Source organism: Mobula hypostoma, chromosome X2 (genome assembly GCF_963921235.1).
Source record: "Mobula hypostoma chromosome X2, sMobHyp1.1, whole genome shotgun sequence".
Lineage (NCBI taxonomy): Eukaryota > Metazoa > Chordata > Chondrichthyes > Myliobatiformes > Myliobatidae > Mobula > Mobula hypostoma.
Window position 1 is genome coordinate 36,440,378 of NC_086129.1, and position 19,724 is coordinate 36,460,101.

The 19,724-nt window shown below is 42.6% G+C and overlaps 1 protein-coding gene across 1 annotated transcript in view; it reads left to right on the forward strand.

Moving 5' to 3' along the window:
• Positions 1-19,724, forward strand: part of mfrp (membrane frizzled-related protein) — a 53,425-nt gene that overhangs the window by 12,094 nt on the left and 21,607 nt on the right. Inside the window, exons 5-7 of the mRNA XM_063038487.1 lie at positions 654-830; positions 1,825-2,053; positions 5,305-5,435. Of these exons, the coding sequence (XP_062894557.1) occupies positions 654-830; positions 1,825-2,053; positions 5,305-5,435 (537 nt within the window). The remainder of the gene's footprint in view (positions 1-653; positions 831-1,824; positions 2,054-5,304; positions 5,436-19,724) is intronic.

Below are 19,724 nucleotides of genomic sequence, written 5' to 3' on the forward strand. Positions count from 1 at the left end.
TATCAGATGTATATTACCATTGGGGGATAAAAGGAGCAACTAAACCCTCCTGATTGTCCCATACAAACACTCAGTGCAACATCACTTATCAATTACTCTGTTGAAGGTGATTGAATAGTCTAATTGTTCTACATGACAACTTTGATGCTCACCCCAACGACATATTAAATTATATTTCTCCAAAACTGCCTTGAAATTTCACAAATCTCACTACATATGCTGGTGATATCAAACTGGATTTATTGGCATGGAGTCTTCCACATCTATCTGAGAGAAAAGATTGGCCACAGTTCCAACAATGTAACACTCCTTGACTGTTGTATGGGGTGGGCAGCCTGATTTTGTGCTGTTGTCCCAGAATTGGGATTTGGATTTGCGATTGTCCATCTCAGAGCTGGGAATGCAACTTTTTACCCTAGCTCATGAGAGGCTCAATGACAATTTCTCAATAGTGCTCCTTTCCCTCTAGTTAGCCCATCAATTCCTCAGTCTGAGGTTGGGACTGAACACAAGGGCGCAATGTATCCTTTTCCAACCATAGTCCATCTCGGTATAATACTATGTCCCACATAATCACGGATGAAGTGCCTATCACAAAGCTCACTAGATTTGAACTTTTTCAACACTATCCAATCTCTCCTTTCTTTCTGTAGAACTGGTTATTCAGAAGTCAACAACCAATCACTCTGGGGAACTGACTGATGTGCCCAATCATATTAACAAGACTTCAACCAGTCTCTTTACAGCTTCTGCCACTGCTTCCAGCTCTGAGAACACAGCCCAGCTTACTCCTGGTGCTTCAGCATTCCAGACCTCAGTGTCATCACCACGTGAGTGTTGCCTCTCCTGTAAAATCTTCCATCACTTAAACAGACCTTTGGACTGACTCAGTGTAATCTCACTGTAACGACAATCTGCTGCTGAGGCTCAGCAGATCAAGCAGATACTTGTTGCTCCATATTCCAGTTCCTGCAGTCTCTTGTGTCTTCATGTAATCTTGCTCTCTTAATTCCTTCCATTCAGTTTAATCTCACAGATAGTTTAATTCTATTCTTCTGCTCATTCCCTTTGATTTTTAGTTTCCACTATCCTATCCCATTCTCCAATGAGTCCATAGTTTTTAATACTCCAGTCAGTCCAACCAATAGTAATCTACCTTAAGCATTTATTCCAGTCCCCCCCCCTCAAGGCACTTGTAGACCAATGCTACCCTCACTAAAGAAAATTTCTGCAAAGCCAGTCTTTCTGAGCTCACCTTTAAATCTGTAATCTCTTGTTGCTATCTCATTGGCTAATTAAAACAATCCAGATGCTTCTCAACTTTCTCAACCCAAATGAATAAATGCAAACCTTGAGTCTCTTCTGAGGACTGCAGCTCCCACGACCCACACATTCTACTCTCTACATCCTTGATATAATTAGCTGTTTAACTTTAAATATTCTGAAGATTTCCTCTTTGTCTTTGAATTTTTTGTTGTCTCGTGCCCATCAAAATACAATTGTGTTTCCTATAAACTTATTGAGTTATTGACCCTTAAATGGCCTGTTAATTGGGTCGTCCTCTATTCTCCAGTTACACTTGTCATCTTAATATTTCAAGTGTTTTCCTTCACGTTTTATGCTGGTGTTTCTGCCAACTATTTGCCATTCCTGCTCATTTACCTTCATCCTGCCAACATCCCAATTTCAACAAGCCTCAGTTCCTAATTGTGTTTATGTATGATTAATGAGCTCAGGATGGAGCTTGTTCTTCTTTGTTCTGGTCTAATGAAGGCAGAGCACTTTCTGCACCACTTAACTGACTCTCGTGATCTCTGATTACAGTGTGTGGTGGGATCCTTCGAAACACCGAGGGCTCATTTTCCACCCCTCGCTACCCAGCACAGTACCCTGCAAACTTGATGTGCGTTTGGTGGATCTTGGTGGAACCAGGGTACGTGATCCAGTTTAAAGTTGACTCCTTAAACATTGAGGGACGGTCACCTTGTCATTTTGACCGGCTGGATCTGCATGAAGAAGAGGAAAATGGATTTTACATGCACCAGATAGCAAGGTCAGTCTATGGTCCATTGATCTATCCATCCCTTCCAAACCCTTGGAAACTATTTTCCCCTTTTCCCAGTTCTGACAGAGATTAACCTGTTTTTTATTCTCAATTAAGATAACAGTTTATTGTCCTATACATGAGTCTGCAATGAAGTCCTTGCTCAAACAGTGTATATGGTAATTATAAATACAATAGAAAATAGAGACCAATGCAAAACAAATCCCAGAAAGGTGTAAAGTATGGTATTGCGAGCTGAAATATTGCAAAAAGAATACACATATGTGCCTGCTCTGCTGAGTGTTTCCAGCATTTTCTGTTTGTATATCATATAAACAAAGTCATGTTTCAGACTGTGATTATAAAATTAAATTTGCAGCTGGTGTGACTTTTAACTGGGTTGTGCAGGAATCTCTCAGGACTGGGTTGACAGCTAATGTTAGAACTAACTAGGAAGGAGAGTAAAATTGGGCAGGGTGTTAAAACTTGCTTTGCTCTTGATCTGGTCAGTTCTCTGCTGGGCCGGTTCGGTTAAATGTTAAACATTTATCCCCTCGTAAACAACCTTTATAACATAAAACCTAGTTCTGGCTGGTTGTAATTTGCTTGGATTTTAAAGGATTAAGGACAAGCAGATGTAAAGTCTAGTCAGATTTATTTTTTCTTCCCCCTCTGGGACCTCTCTTTTCTCTCGTAACTTGTGTCTGATTTGACCTGCTCACGTGCATCCGCAGGCAATAACTGAGAAGCACAGTTATTCACTTATAATACTCTAAGCCCTTCCGCCTCATTCTGGCAAGAGTTTTCAAAGTTCAAAGTAAATTTATTATCAAAGTATGTATATGTTACTATATACAACCGTGAGATTCATTTTCTTGTGGGCATACTTAATAAATCCAATAACCATAATAAAATTGAAGAAAGACCTCACCAACAGGACGCACAAACAAAGATGACAAACTGTGCGAATACAAAAGAAAGATAAAAAGGAATAATAATAAATAATCAATAAATATCGAGAACATGAGAAGAAGAGTCCTTGAAAGAGAGCCCATAGGTTGCAGGAGCAGTTCAGTGATGGGGCAAGTGAAGTTGTCCCCTTTGGTTCAAGAGCCTGATGGTTGAGGGGTAATAACTGTTCCTGAACCTGGTGGTGTGGGTCCTGATGATAGATGCTGCTTTCCTGTGACAATGCTTCATGTAGATGTGCTCAGTGGTGGGGAGGGCTTAGATGTCATGTTGAATCTTCGCAAACTTCTAAGGAAGTAGAGATGTTGCTGTGCTTTCTTCGTAATTATACCTCAGTGCTTTGTCCTGGGTGGGTCCTCTGAACTGATAACGCCGAGGAAATTAAAGTTGCTGACCCTCTCCACCTCTGATCCTCCGATGAGGACTATCTCGTGGACCTCTGGTTTCCTCCTGAAGTCAATAATCAGCTCCTTGGTCTTGCTGACATTGAGTGAGAGGTTGTTGTTATGGCACCACTCAACCAGACTTTCAATCTCCCTCCTATATGCTGATTTGTCACCACCTTTGATTTGGCCTTGTTACGTACCCCGTAACTGGGTTGCCAAACCAGCAGAAATGGAACGCTTGTTGGAGTCTGTGATTACTAGGAACTAATAAAGTTTTATTAAAGAAATAAGTAATACAGCACACTAATCGTAAGGATATAAATGTAACAGGTTAGCAATGATAATACACACATATACACAGAACCAGAGTAATAGGAATCAACCAAGCTCTATCGCAGTCGAGGGGTAAAATGACCAGTCTTAAGTGAAGCAGAGTTCAGTTTAGTACAGATCACAGTAATCGCTGTTGTCGTACCGTTGGGGGGAGAGAGAGATGCCATTTGGTTTCGGCAGACCTTTTTTGATGTCTTCGCAGTTGGTTTCGGGCAGACCCTTTGACGTCTTCTGTCCCGCTGTGGTCACTGACTGTGACCCCTCCGTTCTGGATACGATTGTTCTTCCGCGGTGAACCCGGCACCCAGGCAAGTTCGGACACACACCCCGGGTTCCCACCGATCGTACCTTTACATCCTGTGAGCCTCTGGTTGGTTCCCGTGAACCGGACCTCCAAACTCACACCAACTTGTGGGGGCACACTACTCTTTCCAGGGTCTCGTGGTGTGTCCTGTACCTAAGCAAACCTGCTCCTTTTATCCCCCTGCTGGGGTATCACCTGTCCATCAAATTTCAAACAGTTCAGGTTCAAAGCAACCGGTCTGTCAATAGCTGAATTGTGTTTCTTTCCTATTAATCCCTCTCTTCTCTCTTATTAGCATTTTGAATGTTTCTCCATTGTCTTATCTCTCTCATTAGCATCATCAGTCTGGTACCTCTGCTGGGCGTCGCACATGACAGCCTAAAACAGTGGTGTCATCAGCAAATATGGCTTTGGAGCTGTGCTTAGCCACCAAGTTATAAATGTAAAGCGAGTAGAGCACTGGACTAAGCACACAGCCCTGTGATGATGGAGGTTGTGGAGGAGATGTTGTTACCAATCCAAACTGACTGGGGTCTGCAGGTGAGGAAGTCAAGGATACAATTGCACATGGAGGTATAGAGCCCAAGGTATTAAAGCTTATTTATTAGTTTTGAGGGGATGATGACATTGAATGCCAAGCTGTAGTTGATAAAGAGCATCCTGATGTATGTGGCTTTGCTGTCCAGATGTTACAGGGTTGAGTGAAGAGCCAGTGAAATGACATCTGCAGTGGACCTGTTGTGACATTCGGCAAGTTGGAGCGGATCCAATTCTCAGGCAGGAGTTGATAAGCTTCATCACCAAACCTCTCTAAATGCTTCAGATGTTGATTGGTGCTGATGAATATCAGTCCCCTACTCTCTCCAACTTCCAGAAACAACTGCTGTTTCTGTGAGCTATTGGATCACTGTACAGTTTCCTTATTCTTGCATATGCATTTTTTTTTAAATAGAAGAGTTTTGTGTAAGAAGTCTGGTGTCTGGTGGAATTAAGTCTTTAATCCACAGAACCAGGTTAGGATAATGATCAGACTGTGAGTTATCAAATGCCATTGGGGATAAGAGCAGGCCTTTCACTTTAACTGGCGAGTGGAGCAACGAGCAACATTGTTTATAAGGTGACATTCATCTCTGCAGTGTATAAATCAGCAGGAGGCCAGGAGCAGTTGCTCCATCGTACTGATTGGAATCAGATCTCAGGATATAACCAGCCGTTTGACGTTCGGGTTGTTTGGAGTCGGCATGTAATGTGCCTTTCCCTCTCAACAGGTTATGTGGGAATGTGGCGCCTCCTACTGTCAATACCAACACCAGCAGGCTCAAAGTTTCTTTTGTGTCGGACTCGAGCGTTGGGGGAAGGGGCTTTATTGCACGATACTGGATGATTGCACCAAGTGATAGTAAGTGGTATATACTGTCAATTTATCCATCTCTCTATCTAGTTCTGCCTTCAATATTCTGCTTCCACTGTTCCTTGTTGAAGAAAGTTCCAAGACCTGCAACACTGCAAGGTCTTGCTTCATCTTTGTCTTAAGTGGATGATACTTTATTTTCAAACAGGGTCCATGAATGTAGATTGCTCCAAAGGAGGAGGTATCCTCACAACAGCTTGTTGAAATCCTTCCATATCTTGTGTTTCAATCATGTTGTCTTTCAGTCTCCTAAACTCCAGTGAACACTGAACAAAAAACAATCTGACTAAATTTTCCTCATAAGAATCCCCAACTATTCCAGGTATCAGTCTCATAAACTTTCTCTGAACTGCTTCTAGCACGTTTTCATCCTTCCTTAAATAAGGACACAATACAGTACATGATACTCTCCAATCTCACCTTTACTACATATATCTAAAGTATAACAGCCCTGCTTTTGTATTTAATTATCTGGACAATTGACAGTATTATTTCATTAGTGATCCTAATTATTGGCTGTACTTGCATTCTAGCCATTTCAAAAGTATGCATTAGGACACCCATCACCCTCTGCAACCTTTCATAACATACATAACATGGTTTTAAAAAAAATCACTTTTTGCCAAAATAGACAGTTTCACATTTTTCAAGTTGGTAATATATTTGCCAGATCTATATAGTTGACTCCTTGTAAGGTTTTCACAACCTACTTTCCCACCCATATTCTGTCATCAACAAATTTTAACATTACCTTTGTTCCTTCATCCAAATTGTGAACACTGCATCATTAGCACTGGTCTGGTTACGGCTAGAATCAACTCCTGTCACAGCAAGGATCTGGACCCACTGCAATTTGTCCATCACCACAATAGGTCTACAGCGGATGTGATCTCATTGGCACTTCACACGGTCTTGGATCACTTGGACAATACTAATACTTGTGTCGGGCTGTTGTTTATTGACCATAGCTCAGCATTTAACCCAATCATTCCGACAGTTCTGATCAAAAAGCCACAGAACCTGGGCCTCTGTACCTCCCTCTGCAACTGGATCCTTGACTTCCTCACCAGAAGACCACAGTCTGTCCAGATGGGAAATAATATCTCCACCTCGCTCACAGTCAATACTGGCACACCACAAGGATGTGTGCTGAGCCCACTGCTCTGCTGCACTCTATACCCATGACTGTGTGGCGAGGCACAGCTCAAATGCCATCAATAAATCTGCTGACAACACAACTATTGTCGGCAGAATTTCAGATGGTGACGAGGACGCGTACGGGAGAGAAATAGATCAGCTAGCTGAGCGGTGTCGCAGCAACAACCTTGGACTCGACGTTAGTAAGACCAAGGAACTGATTGTGGACTTCAGAAAGGGTAAGATGAGGGAACACACACCAGTCCTCATAGAGGGATCAGAAGTGCAGAGAGTGAGCAATTTCAAGTTCCTGGGTGTCAAGATCTCTGAGGATCTATCCTGGGTCCAGTATATCGATGCGGTTACAAAGAACAGTGGCTATATTTCATCAGAAGTTTGAGCAGATTTGGTATATCACCAAAGTCACTCCTGAATTTCCGCAGATGTATCATGGAGAGCATTCTAACTGGCTGCATCACCGTCTGGTATTGTGTGGGGAGGGGGGCAGGGTGTTACCACACAGGGTTGAGTCAAGCTACAGAGAATTGTAAACTCAGTCAGCTCCATCCTATGCAGTAGCCTCCGTAGTAGCCAGGACATCTTCAAGGAGCGATGCCTCAAAAAGGTAGCATCCATCATTAAGGGCCCCCATTGCTCAGGACGAGCCCTCTCCTCATTGCTACCATCAGGGAAGAGGAGGAGGTACAGAAGCCTGAAGGCACACACTCAAAGATTCAGGAACAGCTTCTTCCCCTCTGCCGTCCAATTTCTGAATGGACATTGAACCCATGAACACTACCTCACCTTTTATTTTTTGCACTACTTGTTTTAATTTTTTTTATATTTTTAGTTCTGTTTTTATTATGTGTTGCATTGTACTGCTGCTGCATAACAAATTTCACGACATATGCTGCTGATATTAATCCTAATTCTGATTCCAATTCTCTTTGGCACACCGCTTGTTGTGTTTAGTCAACCAGAAAGTACCAATTTCTGCCTACTTTATGCTTCTTATTAGCCAGCCAATCTTTCATCCTTGCTGATGTGTTCCCTCACAGCATGAACTTTCATTTTTCACCCAATTACTTCTGATGTGGCATCTAATCAAGTACATTCTATAAATATGGAACGTCCATCCATTCACCCATATCCACAAATTGTGTTGGACTTGAAAGATCTCGGGTAAATTGGCCACTGTTGGTGGTGTTGATAGCGGGTGGATAGCCTAAGCTTACAGGGAAGATATAATTGATGAGTTACTAAAAAGGACAGAACAAAAGCAGATGAAATTCAATCCTCCTAAGTGTGAATTGATGCACTTTGGGAGGACTGTGAAGAGTAAGTCATACACAATGGATGGTAGGGCCACCAGAGAATATTGAGGAGCAGAGAGATCTTGGCATACAAATCTCAAAAGTCCTAAAAGGTGCACATAGACATGATTGTGAAGAAGGTGTACAGGATGCTGCACTTCATTGTCTCAGGACTCATGAGGAGAAAGGATATGGTATAACTTTGTAGAGCATTGGTTAGGCCACAGTTGAAGAACTGTAATGTTCTGGTCACCACATGATGGGAGGATATGATTCCACTGGACAGGGAGCAAAAGGAGATTGAGCAGGATGTTGCTTAGGGATGGAGCATTGCACTTGTGAGGAGAGACCGGATAGGCTGCTTTGTTCTCCATGGAGTTAAGGATTCTTAACGGGTATCTGACTGAGATATCCAAAATTATGAGAGGCATAGAAGAGGTATATAGGTGAAATTGCCTTTCCAAAAACTAGAGAATATAGATTTAGAGCACAGCGAAAAACATTTTGTATCAAAAGAGAACTGGAATTAGTTACGCACTGCCTGAGTTGGTGGTAGGAGCAGGTATACTTGCAACATTTGAAGTATTGAAATGAGCACCTGAGTTGCCAAGCATAGACAGCCACAGATCAAATGCGGGTTAATGGGATTAAAGGAGGTGAGTAATTGATCAGAGTGTATGTATGTATAGGTATGTGAAATATATATATATCTGTATATATATTATAATGACAATGATGACTTTGCTGAGAGAATCCCACTTCCAGCCTCCCTACCTTTATGAATGAGATACAAAAATGATTTTGCAATCTAATGCTTCCTTTCTGAATGCAGCAAATTTTGAAAAATCTAAAACAATGCATCGTTAACCACTTCATTTAACATCCAAAGAGTAAATCTATTGGGACACCAAGACTTGTCAGCTTAGATCTCCAATGCCACTTTCTTGATTGTAATCTTCCTGAGTTTTATCCTGCCTTTCAAATCCAAATTTACAGTACATGTTTTCCCCCACCATCTGAAGGTAGAGCGTTCCTGTGAAACGGTTCGTAAGCCGGAATGTCATAAAGCGAAGAAGCAATTACCATTTATTTATATGGGAAAATTTTGTGAGCTTTCACAGACCCAAAATAACCTACCAAGTCATGCCAAATAACACATAAAACCTAAAATAACAGTAACATATTGTAAAAGCAGGAATGATATGATAAATACACAGCCTATATAAAGTAGAAATACTTCTCTACAATGATTGCCTGCACAGATCTCCGTAGCGAAAATCTCACGCAAGCGCTCTTGGCAGAAAATCTCACACAAGCGCTGTTGGCATAAACGCGCTCTCCAGTAACCTTTAAGCTATGAAGCTGCCAAATCTACCAAATAACACGTAAAAATACACAGCCTATATAAAGTAGAAATAATGTATGTACAGTGTAGTATCACTTACCGGAATCGGGAAGACAGCGCCGAGCACACTGATGATGGTGTGTTAGACTGAGTCGTCGCAGGCTGGGTGGTGCAGTAGCCCCCACCCTCCAGGCTGCTGATTGATACATTGCCGCGAAGAATGCAGCGGTAGCCGGGAGGCACACAGCACATCTTTAAGAAGAAAGCCGAAACAAACATGCTAATTAATTAGGTGCCGCCGGACACGTAATTGTCGGCCCAGATCAGTGCCGATTGCCAATTGCGTCACCTCTGATCTGGGCTGACAATTACGTGCTCAGCGGCACCTAATTAATTAGCATGTTTATTTTGGCTTTTTTCTTAAAGATGTGCAGTGTGCCTCCCGGTTACCATTGCATTCTCCGCGAATCGGTACAGTATCTGCCCAGGGCCCGGGGGTTGGGGTGGTGGGACACGGGGTGTCATCTCATCGTCAATCAGGGCAGGCAGCTCATCTTCTCCTATGACTGCCCAACTCGAAGTCGAAGGTCGAGGTTCGTCGTCTGCTGTGGCTGATGTGGAAGGCTTGCTTGACTGCTGAGCCTCACGCATTTTTCTATCACATAGTTCTTTGTAAGCACTCAAACCACCTTGCAAATATCCCCTAAACCTCTGTACCCTTTCAAAATTAAAGTGGTACTTTATCATTGCAGCGAAAATCTCATACAGTTGCTTCACTTTCGCTACTGCATTCGGTTTCGATTGTTATCCTTTCCTCTTCCAATTGCATCAGCTCTTCATCTATCAGTTCTTGGTCATGGGATGCCAAAACCTCTTCAACATCATCTTCGTCAGCTTCCACAAGCCAAACTCACTTCGTCCTTGCCTTGTTCACCACGATTGAAACGCTTAAATATGTCTAGTTTTACGCTAAGTGTAACACCCTTACGAGCTCTTTCAGGCTTTTCCGACACCTTGGAGCTCATCTTGCTAACGGCTAATCAATGCAATGTGCTTAAGCAATGCCGGTGAGAATGCCGTTCCAAATCCAGGGGAGAGCAGCTGCGCGGGGCACGTGCTGCCTTTTATTGCGCGCTGATTTTTTATCGCACACTGCCTTTCTTCGTAACAGTGAAAGCACCTTCTGAAAGCGAAAACAGGGTACTAATGTAGGTCTTTCGTTACAGTGAGGTTTCGTAAAGCGATCATTCGAAAAGCGGGGGACACCTGTAATAAGGAATTCCTTGATCTACAAATATTTAATATAGAAATTTTTACTCTGAGGCCATTGGCTCTGAGGTTTGTGTTCCTGACTTACAAAGCAAGGTTTAATACAATGGTTGTGTGTCACTAACTATGGATATGAATACATTGCATCAAAACACTCATAATGCATTTCATCCAGTTTTCTTCATAAAATTTGAAATAAACATTATCCGTAATGAGGATTGACTACAGTGAAGACTGAATTCATTTTCTGTCTGCTTGTTTTCCATTACTATTTTTCCACTATCATACGCAGACCCCTCACCTTAACTGTTTCTGAAGTATGCATTCAGTATAATCTCATGCTGTCTGTTTGTACATTTCTAGCTTGATCTTGTACTCTAAATATTTATTCTTTATTTATTGATTAAGATGCAGGGTGGAATAGGCCCTTCCTGCCCTTCGAGCTGTGCTGCGCCGCCCAGCAACTCCCCAATTTAATCCTAACCAAATCATGGAACAATTTACAATGACCTATAAACCTACCAATCAATATGTCTTTGGTTTGCAGGAGGAAACCGGAGCACCTGGAGGAAACCCATGTGGTCACGGGGGGAACGTACAAACTCCTTACAGGGAGCAGCGGGAATTGAACTCTGAGTGTGTAAAGCGTTGTGCTAACTACTATGCTACCGTGCTGCTCTATTAACCTTTTAATCACTTGTTTTCATTTTCCATCCTATCGTTAGCTTAGTAAGAATATAAATGTGAAAACTGATATAAAGAGGACCATTGGTGCATTATCACACAGGGTATCGTTGATGTGGGAGATCAGGGCCTGGGCCTTGGAGAGTTGGGGTGGAGATTGAGGCCTGTGTCAGGGGTCTGAGGGAACCTGGTTAGAAGGGTCCAGTATCTGGGCCTTTGTGAATGGTGGTAGAAATCATTGGGGCTGGATCTGTACCAGTCTGGAGGGTACCCGAAGACTGTGTTAAATATAATGAGATTACAGTTTGCCCTGCAATATGTGGACCTGTGGGCCTGAGTGTCCCCAACAATGATCATCTCCAGGACAACATTGTCTCCTGCATTACGCCACGAGGAGAGTGCATGGGAGACAATGTGCTTCATGCACATTTGGCAGAAACATAAACACTGCATGTTCTGGGACGTACCTGGCTGGATTCCCAGAATGTTATAAGCAACACAAATAGTTACCTTTCAATCTGTGGTATGTCCATTTTCAATTGTGTTGCATTAAGATAATTGTGATCTAATTTTGATGTTTTTTTGGTTAAAATCGAGGCATATCACATGGGCTCATTACAAGGCCTCCATCCCTTGCATATGGGATAAGGTGGTGAGCGTTACTGGCAACAGCAGCTAGCATGCATGGGTCCTATTGTTCTCTCAACCCGAGTAGGACTGAGGGCGTGATCCTGACAATAATCACTCTGCATGTGGTCATCAGTGGTTGGGGAGCACTCAAGAAAACAAGATGTTCGTAACTGATCCTTCTCCCAACACACTTGTTCACCCGGTGCCCCCTTTCTTCTACCATTCCTCAACAGGAATATGCACTTGAATATTTGTCATTTAAGATCTGCAAGAAATCTCACCCGCCCACGTCCTGGCTGAGAATTATATTTCCAACTGGGGATGGGATGTGTCTTTCACTCTGCAGTTATTTGAAAAGCAAAAAAAAAACCTGAGCCTGGTGGTACTAGCAGGTCAGATTGCATCTGTAGTGAGAGAAACAGATATTTAGGGTCAATGATCCTTGGGAAAGAGGAAAAGTTATAAATCAAGCATTGCTGTGCAAGTTGATAGTGTTGTTAAGGCTATGGTGTGTTGGCCTTCGTTAGTTGGATTGAGTTCAAGGGCTGTGAGGTATGTTGCAGCTCTATAAACTCTGGTTATACAACACTTGGAAAATTGTGTTCATTTCTGATTGGTTCATTATAGGATGGACGTAGAAGCTTTATAGAGGGTGCAGAGGAGATTTACCAGGATGGTGCCTGGATTAAAGAGCATGTCTTATGAGGATAGGTTGAGTGAGCTAGGGCTTTTCTCTTTGGAGAGGAGGAGGATGAGGAGATGATAAGAGGCTTTTCTCTTTGGAGAGGAGCATGAGATGATAAGAGGCTAGTGGATAGCCAAAGATTTTTTCCCAGGGTGGAAAAAGCTAATGCGTGGGGACATAACTTTAAGGTGATTGGAGAAAAGCATTGTGGGGGGGGGGGCATGTCAAAGATAAGGTTTTTTTTTGCACAGAGTGGTGAGTACGTGGAACACCCTGCCAGGGGTGGTGACAGAGGGAGGTACATTAGGGGCATTTAAGAAACTCTTAGACAGACATATGGGTGATAGAACAATGGAGGACTATGTAAGAGTGAAGGGTTAGATTGATCTTAGAGTAAATTAGAAATACAACATTGCTGGCCAAAGGACCTGTTCTCTGCTGTAATCTTCTATACTGGTTAAGCAACAGCAGAGGAGAGAACAAAACAAATGCCTGGGAGTGGAGATCAAAAGAGACTGAATGATACAAGTGTGGTGGTGTCAGCTAAAAGAGGGAGGTGAAGGCTTGTTTTTCACTGCTGATCTGTCTGGAGGAGATGCAGATAGAAGATGGTGAATAAGAAGGGAAAGCGAGTTAATGTTACAGGTTGATGACTTATCAAAACTGGCTAATTCTGATACAAATGGGAACGATTGTTTATCTGATCTGTTGTGACTGATACAAGTCAGTTTCTGGTCAGTAATATCGACAAAGGGGAGCTGGGTGTTAGTTACATCAGTGAATGCTGAAGAGAATTGGTTAGACTTGCTCTTGTTGGTGGTCGTTACCAGGCACGTGTGGTTTAGTGGTAACATGCCTCTTCCCCCCCCCCCCCGTCCTCCCTGTTGGGAAAGTCTCGTATCCAAAGCACAGATTGCCACTATTTCTGAGGTTTTAATTCAGTGGATGGGGGGGGGGGGGGGGGGGGGGAGAGAGGATAGAGTCATCATTTGAACTACAACATGATTAAGGTCGTCCTGAATGTGGGGGTTTTGGTTGTTTCTTGATATGTTCTTGTTCCTCCATTCTCTCCACCTGTTGATGACTCTGTCCCCATTATGAAAAGATGGTGGGGGGTGCAAGAGGTAATAGCAAAATGGGAACATTTTATGATCTACTGCAGGCCATTCCTTTTTTAGTCCAGCCGATATTTTGATGTACTTATTGACTTCTGCTCCGATTGTAACATCTCCCTTCAGTACTTCCAGAAATGAGGAATCTTGGGTACAAGAAATAGCCTGAGTCATTCAAACATGATCCTTCATTCTGGTCTAACAACTAAAATATGGTGGGGTGCAGCAGAAAGAAAGTTTTGCAAATACCCAGGCACATAATAGGAACCTTGATGGTCTAATGACAATCGTCTAACATGACATTCGATGGCATTTTCATTGATGAACAGATTCTGTAGTGCTACATGTGGCCAGTGTGTCATTGAGTCTTTGGGAAGCCCACAATCTGGGTTTGAGATTGCGGCAGTATGCTAAAATTTGTACGATGTGTATTTCACCCATTGCTAACTGGAACAAGGCCTTGGACATAAGTCATTCAGGAAACCCTGACCTTCATCTCCACTGATAGTCATATGTTCAGCTGGAGCTCTGCCTGAGGCAAGTGCCTCGCAACAGTGACAATCTGTTTTGAATATGTTAACTTTTGGATATGTTTCCCCACAAAGGCCCTGGGGGTGGGGATAGAGAAGTGGAACTACTGGATGAGAGATTTTGCCCTCCTCATAAAGAAACCTTGCCTTCAGCTCTCTCTTTCTGGAGGTGCTGGAACCCCAGCAGGGCCACTGTTAATTCATCGATCTTATCTCAGAAGTTTTTGAGGCCTTCACTGGAATAATTGCAGAAAAAGTCTATCATCCTCAATGCTCCATACAGAGCCCTTGTGCAACTGAATCTCCAACAAGTCACCAAACAATATATAACACAGTTGTAGAGCTTCCATCTGCCAATCTGACCCATTGATTAAGGATTAATGTCATTGCTCACACCTCGGGCAATCTCAGGATTCAGTGTTATGAGATGTAGAATGCTTACCATAATAGATCGATGGTGGATCCTAATAAAGATTGCAGATACCTTGTGCATAAAAGAATTTCTGGACTAAGCAATGAAATTAGTACTCTTGATTGTTAGTGTTACTTGCTCTTGTACACTGCTGCATCCTTAATTTTATGACCTGCTCTGCAACATTAATTAATCCCAAGGGCTATTAACCATTTCTCCTTTCCTTTCCATTCCCAAGGTTTAAAGGACATCTGAATTGCGATTCGATAGGAAATTATCTCACCCACATAGCAAGTCTACTGCCTCAGTAGATGCAGTGATTAGGTATATTCAAAGCTAAAGTTAGATTTTTGGATATCCAGAGAGGAGAAGGAAATGGGGACTGGGTGAGGAAGTAGTAAAAGTGCAGGATCAGCTGTGATCTTACTAAGCAGTGAAGTAGGTTCCAAAGACTAAATGGCTAATTCTGCTTCTACTTGTAGGCCTAACCTCACCATGAATAGGTTTATTAAAATATTAAAGTATCACACTCCTGATGGATCTTGCGGTCTGTACAATTAGTTCTCATAAAATGTCACACGAGGGGCAAACTGGCCTGATTTTTTTTTTTTTAAACACCACTCCACTGGAAGTATTGCAAACAGCTTTGCTTGGATCACTCAACAGATCATTTGGGAATTCATCCTGGGACCTTGTGGTTTGGATGATTCAACCTTTCGCAGTGAACTACTGGAAGGAATAGAGAAGCTGTGAATGTTTTCCTTTTGCAAGATAAAAACATAGGAATATTTAATAGTGATGTTAATTATTACAATAGTTGATGGAATGAGCTAATCTGGTTTGGGTGGTGTCTTTGATTTCTTCGGCTACTTACTGTGGGAGCAAGAAGTGTAGATAGAGTCAATGTCCACAGAATGGGCCCAATGGTCTTTGCATGAAATGCTATACCACACTGCATTTGCTAATGTGGGAATGTAAACAAACAAAAATTGATCATCTTTACTTCATTCTTTCTACACAGCCCAACTCCCCTCAATACTGACAACACCCAATCACAACCTCCCCTTCAGAGAGACTGGAGTGACAATTGCTTGTTCCCAGGCTTTTGCATCCATCTACTGGGATCTCGTGAGGTTCTGTCACTGCAGTAAAGCGTTGGGAGCAACTGCTGATGTGAAGCATCTCTTTGTAACTGCAAAGAACACATGGTGCAGTCCTATTTATCTTCCATTCGAGTGTTTTAAAAAGGTTAACAGGGCACTGAAGGGAGGGTTCAGCTCTGTAGTTTAACTGGGAGTGTTCCCAGTTTTTCAGGAAGTTCCTCTGTTAGTTTTGGTATAAGCAGTATTGTGATTTTTCTTGTGTGGAATGTTTTGTCTGCTGTGCCAGTGGGTTTGTGGTGACAGCTCCTTGAAAGAGGTATAAACTCGTGCAGAGAAATCTAACCTCAGTGAAGCAGAACTCCTAATTAGCGCTTGCCCTGGGAAAGCTTGACGGCAAAGTGCGAAGGGAGCTTAACTCTCGTGTCTAATCTGTACAGTCCCTTCGCACATATGTTTGTTGGAACAGTGATGTGGACCAAGCTTCATTCTTGGGCCCATGATGTAAACTTGGATTGCAGAATCCCTTGTGTTAATGATAGCCAATTGTCTGGTTTGTGGAGCAAACCACAATTCTACTGCATTGCTGTAGGGATTTTCTGATCTAGTTACGCCCATGGTGTGACTCATTTATTAGTAAAACCGTCTCGGGAGTTAAAGCGCCATTAAATCCTGTGATCAGTGAGCAAAATAATATAAACAGTAAAACTTAAAGGATTACAGTACCAAGAGAGGTCAGGAAGATGAGCTTTAAAAGACTAGCAACAGAAGAGTCTGCCGATACTGGAATCTGGAGTACTGAACAATCTGTTGGAGGAACTCTGTGTGCCGAACAGCTTCTATAGGAGGGTCTTGACCCACAACAATGATAATTCCTTCCAACAACACCCCACCCTTGCAATTGCTGTTTGGTGTCCTGAGTTCCTCCAGCAAGTTGGAAGCTTGAAGTTTGCATGTTCGGAACTGGGAGGAGTAAGGCTTTTCAGGCTTGAGTGGTACAGGAGACATAATCTTATTTCAGCCAATGAGAATCCAGAGGCAAAGGTGTTTGTTGGGCATATTGTTTGGTATATTGTTGGCTCTTAGGAATTAGAGACGAGTTTGTGGGTAAAATAATCACTCCTACCCCTAGAAACTGTTGTTCCTCCCACCATAGCTGCAGCTTCATGATGAACAAATCGCCCCTCTGCCTATCATTCCCATTTTCCTTCTTGTACCCAACCATTCCCATCACTTCCTGATCACCTCCACTGCTTACTAGAAACGCTCAATTCCCTTTATCATTTGTGACCCTGTTACTTGTTTAATGAGACCTGGATAGTTGTTTCCAGACAGTCCAGCAGACTCTGTCTTGTTGCTCACTGGATCGGCTTAAAAAAGAAACCTAATGAGATCTGGGGCCAACATTAAGAGAAATTCTGGACAGGGAATGTTCCAGAATTGTCGACAGGCCTGAATCTTCTGTTGGTTATTATGACACATTCTGGACAACGCATTTACAGACATGGATAGTTTAGCACTTAAAAGCAAAGGAAACCTTTCATTTTTTTTTTATGATGCTTTTTGTGATCCTTGGTAAGAATCCAAGTATTTTTCATCTATTGAAGCATGTTTTTGAAATGTAAATGCTTTTGGTATAGGAAATGTAGTCAGCAAGTAATGATAATTAAGATGGAGTTGCCTTCGTTTTGATTTCAGTGAGCTTGTGGTAAGTCATTGGGTTAAAATCCTGGTTAAATTCTTGGTATTTCTTAGTTTTTCCATGCGGTTTTAATAAGCACAGTCTGCACATTCCCACAATGCCTGAGCTCCCTAGTTCGGGATAAAGAGCCAGGCTGATTATCAGTTCATCAGCAACCACATATCATCTCTATGCACCAGTAAAAATGAGTCCTGTGATGACTTGCTGAGTGGATTTTTCGGGTGATTACACATTTTTGTCAATTTAGGATTGAAATATTTAACAGCACGTTGGAAATCAAATCATTTTGAGTGTCACTAATTAAAGTAGATTGAAAGTGGCTTGGAGATTGTAGGAGGGATGGCAAACAGTCGCACAGGAGAAATTACAGATTCCAGATTTACTTAAGAGCTCCCTGGCATTGGAGACTTGGGCTGTACCAAGTCATTGCAAATGGAAAAGTTCCTGGATACTTGGTGCTAGTTCTGTGCCGGTGGTGCTCATGCTAGGCCCTGTGGACCTTTAGGAATTGGTAGAGATATCTCAGGCGGTCTGCACGTGCAACTTAAGCGTATAGTTGGCAACCAGTTGTGAGGAGACAGAGGCTCCTATTTGGGTCACAGTAAAACGTAGAACAAAACAGCACAATATGGGTCCTAGAGCCCGTGACGTAGTGCCAACTTGTATAAACCTACTCCACCATATAACCCTTCCCTCCTACACAGCCCATAACCCTCTATTTTTCACAGTTTTCATAGAAACAGTCCCCCAATCTGTGTTGGGTTTCATCAGTGGAGAGGAGGCTGCATTGGGAGTACTGGATACAGTAAGTGACCCCAACAGATTCACAGGTCAAGCGCTGCCTCACCTGGACGGGCTGTTTTGGGGGTTCTGAATGGACCCCAGATGATTGGGGGGACCACATTGTCAAGCACCTTCACTCCATTCGTAAAAAGCAGGGTTTCCTAGTGGCCACCCATTTTAATCCCAATCCCCCATTCTGACATGTTGGTCCATGGTTTCCTATTGTGTCATGGTGAGGCCACTCTCAGATTCGAGGAGTATGAGGTATTGCTCCAATAATGCCATGAACTTCAATTTCTCTAACTTCTGGTAATTTTCCTCCTCCCACCCCCCCCCCCTCCATTCCACACTCTGGCTCCACTTTTACTTCTCCTCTTCTCACTTCCCCTTCCCCGGCACCCCCCTTCCCTTTCTCTAATGGTCCACTCTCTTGTCCTGTCAGATTCCTTCTTCTCCAGCCGTTTACCTTTTCCACCTATCGCCTCCTAGCTTCTTACTTCATCCCCCCTCTCACTCACCCACTTGGCTTCACCTATCATCTAGCTTGTGCTCCTTCCCCTCCCCCATCTTATTTAGGCTTTTTCCCTCTTCCTTTCCAGTCCTGATGAAGGGTCTTGGTCCAAAACATCAACTGTTTATGCATTTCCATGGATGCTGCCTGATCTGCAGCGTTCCTCCAGCATTTTGTGTATGTTGCTCTGGATTTCCCTTGTGCTTGAGACTACATCCCATTTTGCAATGTGGTCTTTCAATCAAAAGAGTTTGTTATTCTCTTCATAAATTTGGGATAGTCATTGTGTCCACAGTGAGCAATATTTTTGGGAGACTCCCCAGTCCACCATTCTCGACCTTGACAGTGATACTGGTGAGTAGTCAGTGAGAAGATTACCATGAAACACAGGCATATTTCTTGGTGGATATAGAGTCAGAAAAGTCCGAAGACTATAAACTTCCACTGACTGTCCCTCCTGAGAACTGACCATGACCCAACAGTTAAGTCATGGCAAAGGTTCTGGTAGTTCTGATGAAGTATTGCAATCTTTGTAGTTTGGCAGATGTGATTCTGTGGGATAGGTCCTGCCGCTCTTCAGGAGAAACTTGCTAATTACTGACACAATTTGTGTTCTGAATCTTTTCCTGTGTCTTGTCAGCTAACCCTATCAACATATTCAATCCCTTTTGCACTTATCTAGCTTTCTCACAGGTTCTGTGTTTTTTTTTACCTCTGCTGCCCCTTGCAGTAGCAAGTTCTAACATCTCCTTGGGACAAAAGTTGTCTTGAAGTTCATACTGGATTAGGTAGTGATAGTCACGTAAGGCTCTGTGCAATGAGTTTGAATCTCTGCAGTCATTCATAAATAGGTTATCATTCTGCTTTGCTACAATGTTACTTTAAATAATACTAAGAGCAGACATGGTCTTTGCATTTCAGATGTAATCTAACCACATTTCTACACTTTAAGTTCTTACTTCTGTCTTTCTAGAAATGAACCCCCGTGATTTAATTGCTTTTTAATGACTATAACATTTTGTTACAGGTATCCCTACATCTGTCTATTCCTCTCTTCCATTTAC